The sequence below is a fragment of the Chinchilla lanigera genome, unplaced genomic scaffold, assembly GCF_000276665.1.
Source record: "Chinchilla lanigera isolate Chin_1 unplaced genomic scaffold, ChiLan1.0 scaffold00053, whole genome shotgun sequence".
NCBI lineage: Eukaryota > Metazoa > Chordata > Mammalia > Rodentia > Chinchillidae > Chinchilla > Chinchilla lanigera.
In genome coordinates, this window is record NW_004955454.1 from 5,903,169 (window position 1) to 5,922,426 (window position 19,258).

The 19,258-nt window shown below is 49.4% G+C and overlaps 1 protein-coding gene across 15 annotated transcripts in view; it reads right to left on the minus strand.

Annotated features, from left to right (window-relative positions):
* Positions 1-19,258, minus strand: part of Mical3 (microtubule associated monooxygenase, calponin and LIM domain containing 3) — a 162,972-nt gene that overhangs the window by 82,878 nt on the left and 60,836 nt on the right. For 12 of the 15 annotated variants that reach the window (XM_013520136.1, XM_013520133.1, XM_013520138.1 and 9 more), the window contains exons 10-20: positions 18,964-19,090; positions 17,402-17,498; positions 14,948-15,095; positions 12,719-12,915; positions 10,899-11,011; positions 10,743-10,805; positions 10,146-10,319; positions 8,539-8,622; positions 5,322-5,420; positions 3,555-3,611; positions 1,057-1,164 (exon numbers count right to left, since the gene is read on the minus strand). In XM_013520136.1, coding sequence (XP_013375590.1) covers positions 1,057-1,164; positions 3,555-3,611; positions 5,322-5,420; positions 8,539-8,622; positions 10,146-10,319; positions 10,743-10,805; positions 10,899-11,011; positions 12,719-12,915; positions 14,948-15,095; positions 17,402-17,498; positions 18,964-19,090 — 1,267 coding nt within the window. The remainder of the gene's footprint in view (positions 1-1,056; positions 1,165-3,554; positions 3,612-5,321; positions 5,421-8,538; positions 8,623-10,145; positions 10,320-10,742; positions 10,806-10,898; positions 11,012-12,718; positions 12,916-14,947; positions 15,096-17,401; positions 17,499-18,963; positions 19,091-19,258) is intronic. The other 3 variants (XM_013520146.1, XM_013520147.1, XM_013520145.1) reach the window with 2 other exon arrangements.

The window sequence follows — 19,258 nt, forward strand, 5'->3', positions numbered from 1 at the left end:
TTAGCTAGAACTGAGGAATCGATTATATTTTCCAGTTTAAAAATAAGATCTCCAAGGACTGGTGCAACTTGCCCATTAACTCGCAGATTATATCCATTAGTGCCGAGGAAAACAAATGGCTCTTAAGATAGTAAGCCTGTCTTAGCTCGGGGATTGTGGAGGAGCCTAGGCCTGTGGAGACACCGGGCAGAGCGCAGCACATCACTTCATAGGTGACACCGAGGGAGCAGAAGATGCCATTTCTTTCATTCTGCAGCGGACAAGTGAGAGTGCGGACCAGACATCACACGTGAGGCTAGGAGACTGTGCACCTCAACCAGAACCGGGCACCCTCAGAGCGACAGCCGGGGCTGCCGCGTGCAAAGGCGTTTGCACTTGCACTTCCCAGCAATGTGGTAACGCAGACAAGCATCAGCCCGCCCTGCCAGAGGTGAACACGCAAATTCTGTTTGTTTCTGGCAAGAAAAGCAGAGGGTTTCCTTCTCCCCACTGTTAAAAAATAGTTGAAGTGTAGCAATTGCCAGACTTTTACCACCACACAACACACACATACACACACTCCTGTGTGCACACTGCTTAGAGCACACAAGGACGTAAAGGCCCTTCTAATCTCCTAAAAACTCTTCTGCAGCTGGACCAGTGCCACTGTGGGAAATTGAGGGTTTGTTCCTCACATGATTACAAATCAAGAGGCCCCCAAAATACCACACATTCAGGACCTTCACTGAATGCATTTGGTTACAATATGGGTCATACTGTGTAACACATACAACTACGAGGGCACGTGAAGTGGAAAAAAAAAAAGCCAATGGCTAAAAAATGCTCATCATTACTGGCCAATTCTGCCATCCTGAACATGATCCAATGGAAGCTAGTAGCCTGGATAAGTTAGGTGTCTGCAGCAGCACCCCTCCCTCTGCCCCAACAAAGCCACACACGCCACCAGCTCCCTACAGAGACAGGCCAAGGTTAAGACCCCCAGATGCCATGTGTGAAGATGGAGCGAGCAGAGGCTGCAGCGGGAACGTGGCTTCGCCAAGTCCCAGGCCATGCTACCTGTCGGAGTGAGTCTGAGGAGGGAGAGGCGGGGCGGTTGGAGGAACGGAGACTAAGAGAAAGCTCCCACTGGTCAACAAAAAATCCGCGAGAAGGCTCAGGCTCTGGCTATAAAACAGAAGATAGAGAAAAAAGATCAAAGGAAATGTTACATTGAAAGTCACACCCTGAACGTAAGAAATCTGGCAGTTCAGATTTCTCTACTCTAGACCTTTATCTGAAGAACTCAGGTGGTAAACAAACACTTCTAGTCCCCAGAGGCATAAGTGACTCATGCAACTCAAGCTTTCCCTTTGCTTTCTGCCGACCTTCTCCAGGGCTTACGCTGACGCTCGCTCTGGGACACAGGTCACGCAGCTGTGAAAGCCCTGGCCTCTCCACTTGGTACTCTCACCCCCGACCAAGGGGGTAATGGTGCCAGCAAGGTGCCCATGGTGCCATCCAGGTGACAGTGCTGGCAGAAGCAGGCACTGTGAACACACATGCTCCTTGTCCTCTGCAGAAAGCCCCCTCACTGGCGTGAGCTGCAATTTGTCCTGGGCACGAAGAGGTCCTGCCACCAGCCCAGGGCTCCATCAGCCTTACAAACAGCAGGCAAGAGAGACAGTAAAGCTAGGACCGATCATGCTCTTTCTACATGCTGTCCAGCACTGCGGCACCTCCTCTGGCCATGCCTAGTTCTTGAGAAGCTCTGCTTGCTCAGGAGCTGGCTGACCCCTAAGCGATCATCAGGAGACTACGCTCAATGCCCCTGTATCCTCTACGGATTGCACATAGCTCATGTAGCAAATGTGGGCCGGGGTCTTCCTTAATGGGGGCCCACGCAGCTGGGAACTCCAGTGTCCAGAGATCAAGGTGGCTACAAGCTCTGGCAAGCAATAACTGCTCAGTCTCCCACCAGGTTCAGCGAGGGTATTTCTGGGGTAGGAAGAACAGAGGAACTGTCGGAGTCATGAGAAGCCCTCTGCTCTTCTGGCTCCATGCAGATTCACTGCACCCACTACTCCAGCCGACAGTCACTACGCACCACTGTGGGGGTGACACGGCGAAACGACAGGCACCTGGCGCCTCCAAGCCTCTACCCCCGGTGTTCGGCCAGCGCCCTGCACCCAACCCCTGGGGTGATCGCTGTGGAAGAGCACCACCCACCAGAAGGAATCGAGAGGACCCAGCATCTCGCCGGCTGGTGGGGCTGTCAGAGCGGAGAAGAAAACAGGCCAGGAGCATGCAAGACGGGAGCCGTGGAGGGTCCCTCCAAAGTAACTAGCCTGAGGCTCCGTGCCAAGGAATTCAGAAGCCAGCCACTTTGTTGCCTCCTGAGCTCCAAACTCCACCTATCCCCTCGGCAGTGTATCCCAAGTCTTCAAATTGCTTCTCCGGCTCTCCTTTAACTTAAAATACTTCCCTCCCATCTTCTATAAGTGTTTTATTAAACATCATCAGGACCTTATTACAAGTGCATTTCCTGAAATGTAGGGCACTGCCCTGCTCAATGAAAATGCCTGGTTTTTTAAAAAAGGAGTACAACACAGCCTTGGAAAGAAAGAAGGAAGGGGCCGGGGAACACGCCACGCCTGAGGGAGAAAGCAACCCCAACAGGAGTGAGCACAGTGAGCCGGCCGTGCTGAGGAGCTGGGCAGGCCAGTACCTTGCACCTCGGCCTGCCTCCTCCCCCTAGCCCAGCACCCCAGCGTGGCAGCACACACCTGCTGATAGCTTGGTGAGGGCACACGAAGACAGTGCTAGGATTAGTTTCCTAATGGAGCCGAGAAGCAACTTGATTGAGTGCTGGTGTAACTGTCTACAAGTCATAAACAGCGCTTATGTGAGATATAACTATGTGGGTCTCCTACACATGGTCCACCCATGGGATAGTGCAAAGCTATCCCATGCAGAGATCTTCAAGGGCGCTGATAACAACAAAAATTTCACAGAACAAGCAGACTTCTCTGAGATCTCTGCTACTGAACAAATTATATGATGGCCAACTGCAATCAGTGATTTATCCCCTTAGATTTTCCAGAAAAGACATGCACTCCCATCTTGCCATCACCTTTACACTTGAAAAACCCTCTCCTGGTAAGTGGTGGTGCTCTTCATACTCCTGCTTTGAGACCCATGACTGTTAAATGCCACCTGCTTACTGAAGCTCTTGCTAACAGCGCATGGTGCTCTACCACTAGCACATGTTTCGGGATAGAGACAGGATGGTCTTGGAGTGGGGCAGGTGGACAGAAATGGGAAGTCATTCAGGCCCTCTATGCCACACTGGTGAGCACCCAATCTGAATCCTGGGCAGATGAGTGTTCTACAGTGAATCTATGCGCATGGGCCAACACTGTTAGCAAAAAAAATTCTGGCTCTTGGCTGGGTGACGAGTGCGCAAAAAGCAAGGGGAGAGGGGAGCATCCCCCGGACCCCTTCCTCCGCCCCACCACACAGCGTGCCCCATCCGTTTGGCTCTCGGCCTGCCATGCCACAGGTTCATGCTCCTTTACCCTCTCATGGCGGGGACTCTGCTTGCCACGGGTGTCAGCATCAAGATCCCCGTATCTCTGTTGACAACAAAGCAGAAACTTAAACGCCATCCAGATGCTCTATTTCAACCCACGAAGCAACAGTGGAAAATTCAGGGCCAGAAATCCTTCAGTGAGAAGGCCTTGTGGAGGGGTGGGGCAAGGACAGCATAGGCGGGAAGGAAGGGGCTGGGACACCTTGCCCACCTGGCCACCAATGAGGTCAGCCACACAGATGAACGAAGAGCTGCGGTTAGTTCTAAGGTGGAGCGAACATATTTCTTTCACATAGTGGCATGAGATCAGAGGCATTCAATGGAAGGTTCAGAAGAAGGCTGGTTAGCAGGGTGCAGATTTCCACAGCAAGACATTAGAAAGGGAAGGCGGGGAGATGGAAACTGTCTGTGCGAAACAACCACTGCAACGGCCCAGAGGAAACCGGGAGGGCGGGGGGGCCTGCAGGGAGTGGTTCCTGACTACGAGCACGGCACCAAGGCATAATTTATTGCAGGGAGAACTGGACAAGGACTGAACGAACGTTCAGTGTATGGATATGTGTGAGAAGCTCGGAAACCCACCAGACAAGCCCAGAGCCGCCTTGCTGAGCGGAGGAAACCACCAACCCAGCAATCACAGGAACAGGGAAGGCCTCGCTCAGCACTAGGATAATGAGGGATCGTTCACCTCACGCCACATCCTGGGGAAAAACTGACCCAAAGCCTCTTGTGCGGCTTCCTTTATCCAGTGACCACAAGCGTGCTGTCCCTACAAGCAGGAGGACGCCAGGGCTGCGCTCGTCACATAACCTGGACGCAGTTCTGGTTCCAGAAACTTCCTGTGTGGGCTGGTGCAGGTGACTCGGTCTCTCTACCCTACGCCCCAGGCTCCTCCTCTGCAGAGTGGAGGTAACAGCAGCAGCTGCCTTGGAGTTCTGCGGACTGACTGAGCCGGTACTCAGAAGGGACTTACAGTGCTGAGCGGCAACTGTTCACTCTTTTTTAGAGACAAGGCACACGAGGTAGCTACCACAGCTACTAGGGCTCAGTTCCTAGGCTTGCGGAAACAAACGGGGCCTTTAAAATCAAGACGCACTGCTAGTGGTCACCTTTCACACAGGCTACCTTGATGGACACGCTGCTTCTCCACAGATCCTGCCCCCAAAACTAGTATTGTATAGGGCTATAACACGAAAGTCAACAAAACCATCCCATAAACGCACTGTACACACGTGTGCCCACTGTCCTCAGAGCCGTGTCTGTGGACGCCAGCTCTGGAGAGCAGTTCTTGAGCCATCTGCCTGGAGGGACTGGGGCCGGGGAAAGGCAAGCGCTTGTTGGGTGAAGCTGGGTAAGCGAGAGGCCGGGCTCGCAGAATCAGAAATCAAATTCACACCGTCCCTCTGAAGCCTCCAAATGCTCAGACCTCACTGAACAGCAAGAGAAAAATGGCTCCTTAAATGGTGGGTATTTAGAGAAATGTGCTGCTCTCAAGGGCTTCTGGGCCCTACGTCTGTGACAAACACATTTTACATGTTAGTTTGTAGTCGCCCAGTTAGAGTCCCATGATGGAGTCTGGCTGTACAATGCATTATCCTGGGGTCCAGTCAGCAACTGCTTATTGTAGCGATAAAGGCTGCTTCTGCTACCGATGGGTTTGCTTTACCAGTTATCTTTGCAAAGAGGGGATACGGAGGTTATCTCTGTGCAGACAGGCAGGAAAACAGGACACAGAGCATGCAGAGACGGTCACCTGCTGGCCACTGCGCGCCCGGTTGGGAAGTGGAGTAGGGAGAGGAGACAGTGTGATCACTTTTTTGGGGCAGGTCCGAGAACGTTCCTTTTCTCGTCGCTTTTATACCAACAGACACAAACAGAGAGAACTTTGTTGAAACAGCGGCCCCAGGAAGGGTGGCTCTGGAAAGGCTGAGGGCATTGGCTACAGCACACCTAGGGGCCCTTCCCTGTCAACCCGTCCTCCACAGCACATCGCTGTGCAGAGCGGGTGGCTTGTCAGGCTCCTGTTGGCCCCCAAACAGGACCTTCCAGGCACAAATGGTGCAGGTAACCTAAGTGGCTGGTAAAAATTTGAGGTGTGGCATTTTTTAAATGCCAGGGATCAAGGAATTTAATAATCAAGCTGAAGGACAGAGACATGGGCTTGATTATCACTAGACAGAGAGGCAGGTGGGCCCATTACAGTGACTACCTTCCAATGGCTTAGACACACACACACACACACACACAAACTCACCCCATAGCAGCAAAGCAGCACCCTCCTGAGAGCCAGCTGAGACAACATCCCTCTTCTCAGGTCACTCACTCATACAAGCTCTGGAAAACTACCATGGAAGTACACAAAAGTACACGAGCTAGGATTAAGCATATTTCACTAAAGCCGTATGTATGCCCACCGCTTTTTCCTCCTCCTGCCGTCCATGTATTTATTCCCTGCTTCAGGGCTCCATCTCAGGCTGAGAAAGGCCCTTGCTACTTGAGAAACAATCACACACTACCCCAGGCCTCTCTGATGCCTTCCAGGAAACGCTCAGCTTCCCTGCCCAGCTGGCCACATGCGAGAGCCCGGGAGGAGAAAAGGCTGTGGGATATGCGCCCTACTGTCCCCACCGCAGGTGATAATCAAGGCTGGCCACCCCCAGCGCTTGCCTGCAGCTTGCACCTCTGAGATCAAAAGGTCAAAAGGTGGGGAAGGAAAGAGCCACAGTGCCGACACAGGAAGGTGAAGAGGGAACGTCACTGGTGAGCACAGCCGTTCCCCATTTCCCTTCCTCCACACTGTGACCCGAGTGGAAACCAGTCCCCATGCCAACTGATCCATCCCTGCTGTCTGCCACACCCTCCTCCTAGGAACCACTTCAAAAGAAACTCAGAGAGCGCCACATGTGGTGCTGCCAGCGAGCCCACTCCTAAAGGGAGACGAGAGGCCGCTGGCAGGCAAGTCAGGAGTATTCTGTCCCCGGGTATCTGTAGCACCCAGCACCACATTTACCTCCAGCTTCTAGGAGATGAATCTAGAGGGCCAAGGCTCATAAGCTAATGCTGAATAGTGCACGTGAATACTGCACATCTCACATGGATGTAAGAACTGTGAGATGTAACTCTTCACACTGCCACCTCCGCATCCACGTAATCACAATTCCCGACTATACAACCCAAAGCTGGCAAGAATCTAAAAGGGGTTCACTGCCTGTGGGTTCTGTCTCCCCAGCTGCGCTTTCGCATTCTCTGGTACTCCTTTCACAGAACCTGGCCAACTTCAAAGGTTCCAATCTGCTGCCCAGACCGCCTAGCAGTGTTCCACTTCATTGGCTGTGACCACAAATGACCCGGATGTCAAGCTGGACAGGATGGGAAGAACAACAGTCTCCACACAGAAGACTGCACAAGACTAGAGGCAGTCAGATGCTTCGTAAGCAGCCCCAAAGATCGAGCTTCCAAGGTCCCTCCAGCACAACTCTGTCAAACGACCAGCTGACAGGTCAGTCCTCAGCAGGACAGAGGCCACGGCTCAGCCAGGCTCTTAGAGCCTCACTCACCACCCCGCCCTTTCCAGCACGCCCACCAAAGCCGCACCAGGCACACGCCACACTCATCTGCCCGCCTTCCCGCACAGATTACTGCCGACCTCCCTCCCATATTGCTCCGATTCAGCCACTTTTAGTTAGTTACTTTTCAGCCACCACTAAAGAAAGTACGGATGTGGTGTTTCTGGAACCTGGTTTACAGTTCCTCAACAGATCCTCCACGGAACATCAACTGCAGGTGACCTCTCAAGCCTTACCTCCTACCCAGACTTCAAAGCCACAGACAAGAACATAAAAATGCAAGTACATTTTTGACAGAAGTTTTTCAGAAGCCTTCCCTCAGGCACACAGAGAAGGCTGCTTGGCTTCTGTTGAGAGTTTGGACACCGTTTCAAGATCCCATCTCGGTCTTCGAGGCCATGACTTTCACAGGGCACATTTATCACAAGGCTAGAATGGAACGTCCTTCCCAGGATGCAATTTAAATAAAGCCCTACTCTCCACTCCGCAGTGCTCCCAGCAACGGGCCGCTCTACACAGGAGGTTGCTGCGGCCAACTGTGCAGGAGATAATGCAGACCCGGGCCAGCGCAGCGGACCTCTCAGCTTCCTGGAGTCCTAAATGAGATCAAACTATGAGACAGCTAATTCAGGCTCCCTAGAGCAGGAGCTTGCTCAACTGTAATGTGGGAGAAAAAACAGCTGAGGCCTCCATCTCTATTATATAAAACAGGTGCCCTTTCCTATGCTATTAGGATAAGCAGTTTTAGTGAAATCCCAATTAATTAATTCATTTGTGAGACAAGGTCTCACTAGGCAGCCCAGGCTGGCCTTGAGTTCCTGGGCCCAAGCAACCCTCTTGCCTCAGCCTTCCAAGTAGCTGGGCCCACAGGTGTTTAACACCACCTCTGGGAAAAAGCTTTTTCAATACGCCTCCCCTCCCCGACCCCAGCCCATGAATACCTTCGTTTGAAACAAACATCATAGTTCAAGACTAATTTCTCAGGTAAGATTTTCCCACTTCATTTGAGAGGCTCTACTGTCTCAGTCATGATGAAGCCAGAGCTCTCCCTCCATGGTCAGGAGGCGGGCGACCTGCTACCAAAAAGCCAACTAGAGACAGATGTCATGGTAGCAAATCCCCAGTAGCTAAGGAGACCTACATAACTCAGCGACATCAGCTAGTTTTAACGCCAAGTCAACAGTCTGCCCTTTTAACTGGTTTCTCCAGTCCCCTAGAGTTCATGGAACCAGTGTCGTCTGCTAAGTGTTTCCCCTGCTCCTTCAGGTAGCACAGAGCTCACCTGCCCTGGTGAGCCAGGACCCTCACGTGCGGGCCTGACCGGGGCCGCCCCAAAGGCAGGAGTGCAGTGGCAGGCCCAGCACGGGAGCCCAGCCTGGTCCCTGGCAGCTATAGGTCCTTTACCTGTTTCCACTGGGGGACGGGAGCAAGGCGGCCCTGCTCAGGCAGGCGGCAGGACGGCTGGCTGACCCCACGCTCTTGTGTCGGCTGTGACACACAGGCCAAGTGTGGGTGGGGGCAGAACATAGAGACAAAACAAAACAAAATACGTTACGATAAAAGATACAAAATAGTACTCATGGAGGGCAGACACGCAGCTACGAACTGTGAGGGGTGTGTGTGTGGGGGGTTAGAATCAATTCTTAGAAAGTTACACTCAGAAAGAAAATACCCCATCTCCAAACCCAAAAAGAAAACAAAGGAAAACAGAAGCTGTGATTCTCATTACCCTTTTCCCAAATTTGATGCTCTGACTCTGACTTCACTAATTCTGACTTGGAAAACCAATCTTTTCTCCCAAGCGAGAGAAGCAATGTCTCTTAGCGGCCTCCTTGAGGTGGGAGGACCCCGGCTGCCAGAGCTCCAGGCGACCTCTACTGCTTTCCACCAACCACTGCCAGTGTTCCTGCGAGCCACAGAGCGGAGAGACTGGAGCGCAAACGCCCGTTACTAAAGACTCGGGGAGAAGTCAGACCGCAGGCAGACTCCAAGCAGAGTGGTGCCATGTGACTGGTCCACAGGGACAGCAGCTGATGACGATGAGGAGAACAAATGAAGGGAAGGCGTCTGCTGGCCTCTGGACGCTCTTCTAGGTCGTCAGGGAGCTTTATTAGAAAATTCCAGTGTGAATCTCAAACTCCCAGCCCCTCCTCTAGTAAGAAGTCTAGTGACTTGTACACGAGCAAGAGAGAAGCAAGACCTAACGAGGGCACCTTGGGTCGAATGCTGTCTGGCACTGACTGGCATGCATGACTTACAGGGTGCAATTCAGTATCTAAAATGTTCACATTCCTAGTAGTATTCTAGGAAAATAATCTGCAACACACAAAAGCAGCTTTGTCCTAGAAGGTTCACCTCCGATCCTTATCATGAAAGATGAGAAACAACTAAAACATCCAACGCTAGAGCAATGGTTAAGAAGAGTGTGGTACCAACACATCTTAGAAGATGCTTACAGAGTTTGGAACAACATGGGATGAGCCTAAAGGTAAATGAGAACAGCAGAACAGAAAAGTATGTAAGCCGGGCGTGGTGGTGCACGCCTGTAATCCCAGCACTGGGGAGGCTGAGGCAGGAGGATCGTTGTGAGTTTGAGACCAGCCTGGGCTACAAAATGAGCTTAAGACCAGCCTGAACTGCAGAGCGAGACAGTCTCAAAAAGACAAAAAAAAAAAAGAAAGAAAAGTATGTAAGTACCTTCATTCCCTTTACTCTACTTTCAGTATGAGTGTGGTGAACTTCACGTATGTATAAACACATAACTATACATTTTTGCATCCCCATGCTGCTTTTGGTCACAGATGCCTTAGAACTGAGTGCTGAGGATAAAGCAACCCTGAAATCTACAATGAACTTAGGAAATGTTCATCTCTCACAGCCAGATGAAGGAAAACGAGATCTTGAGTCTCTGGGGTCCAGGGTCTGTCACAAGGCCCATCTCACTGCACTGAAAAGATCTTCCTTCCTGTATGGCCCGGCCAACAGGGTGGGCGAATGGGAAGTGGGCCTACCTGCCTCCTTATGCCAGTGGACTGGGCAGGGGCATTCTCTTCGAATTTGGCCAGTAGCTGGGTTGCCATGTACTTCACTTTGTTTTGGTTCCCGACGGCAACATCCATCCTCCTGTCCGTCAGAGTGCTCACCAGCGTTGGTCTTTCTCCTCTGTAGGCCCTGGAACCCTCCTCCTGCTCAACAGCAAGCACCGAGACAGACTCTGTTAGCAGGGTCCCACCTATTTGCTATTACCCCCAAGCAGTGTGGCCAGGGTCTGCACAGGGGCTTGGGCTGGCTAGCAGTTTTTGAGGTGCTAATCTCAACAGCCAGCAAGAGCAGGGCACGCTGCGCAGTACCACTACTCAGACTTGTGTTGGTACCGTCATCTCCCAAGAAGGCCGCTGTGCCTCGTCAAATGTGACTCCAAAGACCAGCAGGCCTGAGAGCACGTGTGTGCCTATCTCCTCGGTGCTCTCCAAATAATTAAAGACAAAAGCCAACACAAAGCCCGTGGATACCCTCATAAAGAACGGCCATGCAAAGATCCAGAGGACCAATTTGGGAGTCAAGAATTTCTAGCATAACTGTTCCAGCAAATCTTGGAAGAGGCTCACCTCCTCTGACTGACTAGTCTTTCTCCTCTTTCCAGCTCCGTCCAAGTCCTTTTCCTTCTTATCCTGTACCAGAAGAGAAGGGAACTGCATTAGTCCGGGTACCCGCCTTGCTACCAGCTCTACAGCTGCAGTGTAACAACCCCTGCACGCACGTACCTTGGGAGAACGCTTCCGAGAAATGGTCTGCCCGAGCTTGCTCAGGAAGGAGATGGGGGACTTGGTGCTGGCAATCAAGACTGCTTTCTCCTCAGCGTTCAGGTCCAAGGTGTCTGGGAACAGAAGTCAGCAATGTTCAAGGACACTCCCGGAGGGAGGCACCAAGTTCTAAGCAGAGTCCCGCTCCCCTACAGGGTGCTCGCAGGAGGGAACTTTCCCGCAGGGCGCTCTAAAGGTGCATCGGCTATGACAAAGCACGCAAGTCTCTGCAGGAAACGCCGCAAAGGCAACGCACACTTGGGCGTGCACACTGAGCCTTCTCTTTTCCATCCACACAGACAAAACCAACTCTCTGTCAAAATCTACTTCGGTTATAAAACCTGCACTTGTGCTCTGCAAAAGGCTCGAATCTGCCTGTCATCATCACAGCAGAGGGGGAAGCCTCACCCTGGTGATGAAAATTTCAGGATGGACAGGAAAAGGGGAGAGGAGAGCAGAGAGGAGTGTAACTCAGGGCCACCGCTTCTGGCGGGGGCAGAGACCAGGCTCGCTGCTGCACAGGAAGGGCGCTCTCCCTGAAAGGTAAGCTCACCAGAGCAGTGCACTGTGTGGTAAGAACTGCCTATGCAATCAGGAAAAGCCACAGGTGCCTAGAAGTGCTCGTGGGCTAGGAGGTGCTGGGGGCTGGCACCTTATTCTAGGGATTGCAAGGTTTTATTAGCTACTCAGTAATTAATTAGTAAAATAGTAAAATTATTAATAAAAATTAGTGAAATAGCAATTGAAGCTTATCAAGAATATTGCTAACATTAAATGTTCACATTTGTCAAATACCCTTCTTAGCATTTCACAATGTAACTATGAAAAAAAAATATATATCCATTTTACATACGAGGGAACTGAGGCAAAGGAAAATTTAGTAAGTTGCCTCAGGTCCAATGTGGAAGTTTTGGGATGTAAATAGGGTAGATATCATGGGTGAAAACTCTTAAGCATTTTATTACATTTACTTCTAGGGATAATAAACGACAACAGGAATAGTTAGTGCTTTGACAGACGGAGGAAGCAGGCGCAGGGCCGGTAAGAGATTTTTGGGAAACCCTAAGGGGTAGGAATAGAAAGACGAGCCAGAGAAGGACAGCGGCAGAAGAAAGGAGAATAAACCTAGCAAGGGACAGGGTCACAGAAGCCGAGGGCAGAATCCCACGGAAGAGGACCGCGTTCCACAGTGCTAAATAATGTGGAAAAGCCAAGAGCGTGACTGATGAAAAATCAGAGAGGAATATGGGCATTTTGATTCTTCGTAACTGTGGGGAACAGCGCTGGGCGGACAGAGCCAAAAGGTGGTGCATTATGAAATGTTCCAGTTTAGGTGCAGAGCACATGGAGGCCACAAATGTGACCCATTTCTTCTGAAAGACTGGTTCTGAGAGAATGGGTAGGAGAAGTCAGGAAAGTCATAGAACCAAAGTGTACACAGAGGCCTGGGGACGAAGCTCTGTGGTAGAGTGCTTGCCAGGCCCTGGGTTCCACTCTCAGCACTGAAAAAAAAAAAAAAAAATTGGAAAAAAAAAAAAAAAAAAAATTGGACAGGAATGATTTTTGCATATTTATAGGTTAAGTGAAAAAGTTGAAAAGAGTGAGTGGTTGAGAATATACTACTAAAGAAGGGAAACACGGAAGGAGGCTTCCAGAGACTTCCTCTAATGGCCAACCAGTAAAAACAGTAAGCCTGAGCTTGGTGGCACTGCATTTAAAAGGACGCAGCTGGAAGGAAAGAAAAGCCAGGCGACCACTCGGCAGGAAACGGAGGTCCTTACCGCTGGAGGACAGCGAGTCCTTAAACATCTCGTAGAACTGAGTCAGGTACATCACCATGGACAGCTTGTCAGGCTCCCCCACCGAGGCCATGTCTTTGCCTGTCATGATGGGAGAAATGCCCAGCTCCTTCTCAGCAATATCAAAGGCCAGCTGGTTATTCTTCTCCACATTTTGCTCATCCAAAGAATCAAAATCTCTGAGAAACAGGATATGCGAAATTGATCACGTTGGGCTGACTCTCCTCAAACCAGAAAACACAGTTATCCTGAAGTTACTGTCATTTCTCATCTGTCTTTTGGCTCAACTCCAGTGAGCAGTGCACCGCTGGAATCTGAGAACAAATCTGTTACTACTATTCTCCTTCCATTTACTCAGGAAATGCAATGCAGCCTCAAGAAATGATGACAAATCGACCCAATAAAGGAAAAATGACGGGAAAAGTTGACGACTTCCCTTATTCTTCCCGTAACATGAAGTTCTTAATGAAGTGTACGCTCGAGACAGGAAGCATCTTCCCTATGTGTTCTCTCGCACTGTGTGTCCATGAGTATTAAACAAATGTCAGACAGTGAGGAGAAGGCTGCCCGGCTCAGATGCTCCTAAAGCCTGGGGTAATCACCTGCCTGGGACTCACCCACCGGCAGGACAAGCTGCTCACGTCCTAAATCAGCTCTGGTAAACCTTACTCCACCTCCTGTGGGGAAATTCCAAAAACTCTACATAAGGTTTTCCCAAAGCTAAATTTCCTGGATTTTCCCAAGTACATAGTTTCACCAAACATTTCCCACTGGGTCTTCAGCTTCTTGTTATTCAGAGTAAGGACTGATGGCATTCTTCTTGGGAGAAGTCAGATCAACTCAACAGCCCTCATTTTATGTTAACCGGCCTCCATGGCACTTTTCCATTGCCTATGAAAGCATGGACACTAATCCTGAATGAGGTCATTGTAGTCTAAACAGTGCCAAATTCTATATGCAAATACCTACGGAAATACTACACATTAAAACAATTTTTTTCCTCAAGCTGCTTTCCCTCCCCACTCCCTTGCTTTGGCGGGACTAAATAAGTATTATTTTCATTTAGTTTTTACCAACTTGATGAGCTAAGTGACAGGAGTGTTGGAGGCCACTTACTTTTAACTATGCACATCAGCGGTCTCCCTCCCCTTTTCTGGGCAGTGCTAGGTATAGAACTCAAACCCTGAGGCTTGCCGGTAAGTGCCCTCCCACCGAGCCCAGTCCTGCCCATCTAATCCCCTCTGTACAAGCTGTTTCTAATAGGTCTTGGCTCATTAGCCCATTATGGTCACATAAATAGGGACCACCTCTTTTAGGATTTCTTAAGCTAGCATTAAAACCAAATAACCCAAAAACTGGGCCCTTAAGTGAATAGTGATAAGTGATAAGAAGGACAGGCAGTCCGAGTAACCTGACATGCTTTGGCTTCTCAATCTTTCTGTTTGGCTTTCGTGGTAACAAACTCCTATAGGAGCAAACTGAGTGCACTGGTCATTGCAGCAGACCTGGGGTCATCCTAGTGCCCTCATTTCGCAGACAGGTGACTGAAGAACAGACAGAAGAGACGTTCCAGGTACAGTGGTAAGATGACATGAACTTCATGAACTTAACAGAACATGTTGGCAAGAAGTGCACTCTTTTTTTTTTTTTTTTGGTTTTTCTCCGGTACCGGGAACCGAACTCACGACCTTGCGCTTGCCGGGCAGGCGCTTTTGCCGCTGAGCTAAATCCCCAGCCCAAGAAGTGCAGTCTTTAACAAAGAAAATAATAACGAGCAATCACAAACCAGGTGAGCATTCACTGTTCGCTGCTGCATCGGTAGTGACATATTTGTCTCGAGCTAGCCAAATGTTTCAGCCAGGTTTCCCTTGTGACCACCAACAGCATTTGAGAGATAGCTGGCCAAAATGAAGAGTTCAACTCGGGGCCAATATACAGAGTTTTCCTTTGTGTGAAGTTAACAGGCCCAGTTTTTGACCCTGTGAGTGCTGTGATTTTTTAAAACTTAGCTAATCATTCCTGAGTGGGGTCCTCTAATGTTTGATATATGAGTTCTAAATGTAAATAAGTCAACATACTGGCTTTCTGGAGAAAGCACCTTACTACGTACCCTATTCTGGGAAAAAGAACAAAATCTGCTGACTTGATAGCAGGGTGCTTTGAGGTCCTTGGGAGAGATGAAATGAAAGACAAAGTTTAGTCATGACTTACATCAGGTCAGGGCGGTATCTGTGGATAATTGCACATAGAGCCAGGCCACTTTTCCAAGACATGGTAAGGTCTGTCACGTTTACTCCTGCATAACCATCTGTCTGCCTTTGGCACCAACCCAGCAGTTTGCTTGAACGAGCTACAGACTCTAAAACAACAAGAACAATTATTGTCGGAACTGTGTTTACCTACTAAGGTCGATACAAGATCCTCTTGGAAGGATACACAACCCGTTTGAAAAATTACTGAAGGTAGGGACGAAAGAGCGATTACCAGCTTTCAAAATAAAATGGTGATGAATAAGGTTGTGTACCTGGTATTCTGATGGTTGAATTTTAGGTACCAATTTATAGAGATTCTAAGGTCCATCCCCTGAACAGACTGGTGTCCCACAACTGAGTGACGTGGACTTGCTCAGACTGAAGCCCTGTGTCCCTGCCCTGCTCCTGGACGCTGTGGAGATGGAGCAGTGCCACCTACTGAGCTGTCTCCCTCACTATAACGACTAGGATTTCCCCAGAGAGCGGCTCAGCAAGTGCCTGAGGAAGCATTTTCCTCCCAAGTAACACCGGGAAGATTAGATTAGAAAAGGTTCCATTCTACCACGCAGCCATTCTATCTAGCAGCATCTCACACTGAAAGCGAACAAAGCCAAGCTCTCACACTTTCCAGGGAACCAAGCAATTTTCAAGTGAGGAAACTGCAGGTTACGCTGACCAGGCGATGAACCCCAGACCAGAACAATCCCCCGCCCCAGCTGGCACGCTGTATTATAAACGATCAGATCGTAAGAAACCAAATATATCCTTAGCGTCTTCTAGAACCAAACAGCCCTGCATCAGAGGAGCTCTGATACGGATCACTGAAGACAATCTGTGAATTTCTACTTGTATCCAAGAAAGTCTGTTTCCTTTCCTCAGGCAGCCAAAAATACTTAGTTTTGCACTAAGTCACATTCAGTGATTTGTGAAGGTAAGACAAAAAGTGCACATCGTAAAAGCCTGTTTATGTCTTTCCCTGTGGAAATGTGCTCTGAGACTACAATCGGAACACCCCCCCATGCCATCTCCTGGCTCAGATGCTAACTTCACTCGGCTGCTTCCCAGGCCTGGACAGCCATCCATCCAGTGTGTACCAGGCAGCTTCAGTGTTTCAGCTCCAAACTAATGACAGTGAACAAAGATAAATTCTCCAGTTTCAAGGAGATGACACGCTAGAGGGAAAAGATGAAAACGTTTCCAACTGCCCGCTGACTCTCATCCACCTTGACATCCCAAAGGCGTATCAAATTTAAAATGTCCGAAATGGGACCCACACCCTCAGCCTCTTACTTTCTTGTTTAGACCAACCACAACTATCTGTCTCTTGACCAGAAGGCAATCAACTGCCAATGCCTCTCAATTCTTTTTTTTTTTTTGGTTTTTCTCCGGTACCGGGAACCGAACTCATGACCTTACGCTTGCCAGGCAGGCGCTTTGCCGCTGAGCTAAATCCCCGGCCCCGCAATTCTGACTTTTAATATTCTCTCTCACACAGTAACGTCAGTGACAAAATCGCTGCTGACGCTGACAGCCCACTAGAGGCCGGGCATGGTGATCAGTGCCACAGACATGTCACAGAACCCTCACGATCACAGTGTGGGCGAGGTGCTGTCGCTCTCATTTCAAAGATGAGGGAACCGAAGGTCAGGGATGTTAACTAACAAGGAGCCTGAAATTCAGACGTCTGTATGTACTTTCCAAATGGCGAAGCTCGGGTTGGGATCCAGTCGCATCTGGCCCTAAAGTCTGAGTCCCTCTGTGACTCACTACCTCCTCCCTTCTCTCACCAGCTCAGGATAAGAGTAAGGCCTTTACCACCTGTAGTCTGACTACTGCGGCATATTTCTAACTACTCTCCCTCCCTCTGGCACCTTTCCCTTCTCCAGTCCAACCCTGTGTAGCTAAGCAGGTATACTCAATGTCACTCTCAAAAAACATCTTCAGGGGCCCTTATATACACACACAAACTATGGAATGGCCTGTACGTTTACCACAGTATAAAGGCAGTGTCTCAGGACCCAAATAAACGCCACACAAATTCTACAAAGTCTTCCTCGCAAACCGTAAGCGCGTGTGTGGGTACACATGTCCTCTGGAGCTCATGTTCGTATTCTTTCTCTGTCTCCAGCATCTGTATCCACCTTATCTCTTTATCCTCACAACCAACATAACTGTTCCTTGTGCAGTCCTGTCTTGGGCACTGTGAGAGGTTTAGTAACATGCCTAGATTATCCGCTAGATGACAGTGGCAAGCTCCCCGAGTCACGACAATCAGGAACTTCCCCAGAACAACCTAGAAGGCCAACCACCCCGGCCTGAGAACCACTGCCTTCGGACAGTGCTAGGCAAGTGTGCTGTGCAGACCTCTCTCGACAGGGTGCCTGCCTCTCGGAAGGCCACTACCAGAACTCACCGTTGCGGGTCAGTTTGGGGGTAGTTCGGGAGTTCACTAGGTTCTCCATTTCCAGATGAATATCCTTTGTTTCTCCGGTATCATATAAATGGCGCACCTGGAAGAAAGTTGAAAAGCTGAAAGGAAGGAAAATCAAGCGCTAAGGTACAAATTCCTGCCTAAAAGGAGGATGGCTCAGATGAAGGGCTGGGAAAGCAGGTTGGGTAAAGTCTGTTTGCGTCTTCTGTGGTGCTGGGTGGGGGACGGCGTCGAAACAATGAACTTAGCCTGCTCTCTACCACTGAGCTACACAGCCAGCCCCACAGCAGGGCTTACTCAGAAGCCGTAACGGTGACCTTTAATACGTCCCTGCTGGCTTGAACCATGTGGGGAATATGCATGATTGTCCCACTGGGCAGTTTCAACCGATGGGACTGTCCCGTGCTGCCTGATGGGACAGTCATGCATGGCTCAAGCTGGGGAGGTCGTTCAAATCACAGCTGATCAGCAGCAGGACATACGAATTATACCCCCTTGATGAAGGGGTTAAGTCCTTTATGAAACGAGGTACGGTATATGCAAACAAATGCATACTAACTACACGGTTGTGCTTAAAACTAAGTACTCAAAAAAAAAAACAAAAAACAAAAAACTATGTACTCAGCCATGGAGGGCCTTCTGGATACTCTCTGTTGGATAATTAAGGCTGCCTATTAGCAACAGATTTTATAAACATAAACACAGAAGCCAAAAGGGTTAAACTTCAGGTAGAAGGCAAATGAAACATTACTCTAGAACACAACCAAATATATCAAATATGCTGCTTTCTACAAGCTGTTGTAGCTGCACATGGTGGCACACACCTGTAATCCCAGCACTTGGGAGGCTGAGGCAGGAGGATTGCTGCAAGTTCGAGGCTGGCCTGGGCCACAAAATGAGGTCAAAGCCAGCCTGAACTGCATAGCAAAACCCTATCTCCAAAAGAAAAAAAAAAGAAAAAGAAAAAAAAAGCTGTTTTATTCTTTGGGATTATTCTTTGTAAGATTTCATTACCAATAGTGTAAGGAGGCTTCAGAGATTCTGAGACACAACTCGATGAAACAACAATAAAAAAATCAGCTTTTACTTGTAGAGAGCATCTTATCTTTCAAAGTTCCTTCAAGTGAACAATTTTACTCTCACGATGGTGTGAGCAGGTGAGGATTAATACCTCCATCTGTCAGTGAAAAATTGGGGCTCAGAGGCTGTAAAATGACCCGAGTCACAGGTGATTGTGGCAGTAACACAGCAGAAATCACATTTCCGGGCTGCTGAACTATCACCTTTTCTTCTACTATGCACGACTTAAGTTAGAAGGCCTAGAGTGAAGCCCTGGGTCCAAGGTTTTTGTGTGATGATCTACAAGTCATTCACAACTCTGTGCCTCAGCCATGTGTTGAGGGAAAGTAACACCCACTTCTACCAATCCATCTGAGATTACTAAAGGTGTCAACAATGAGTAATAGCAACACAGTTGTACATCAGAGTTCTGATCAGTACTGACATAGGACCCATACACACATAACCGATGAGTAGGCTCTTACCTGGCCTGGCCGAAGGAAGTTGACGTTAATATTGGGATACCTAGTGACAGGGTTGATGCTGTATTGGCTGAAATTTTTGCTCACATTCTCAGGGGTAGTCTGAGGCAGCAACCTGTAAATGCTTTCCCTGCAAAAAATATCCACAGTCCACTCAGAGCAGTGATAAGCACCATAAATACTCCCTCTCTTTATGTAAGACTTCTGTTTTGACAGCCTACCAAATTATCTGAACAACAGGACAAATCTTCAGCCTTGACACATTTCCTCTACTCCTACATCTGCCCCCCACCCCCCC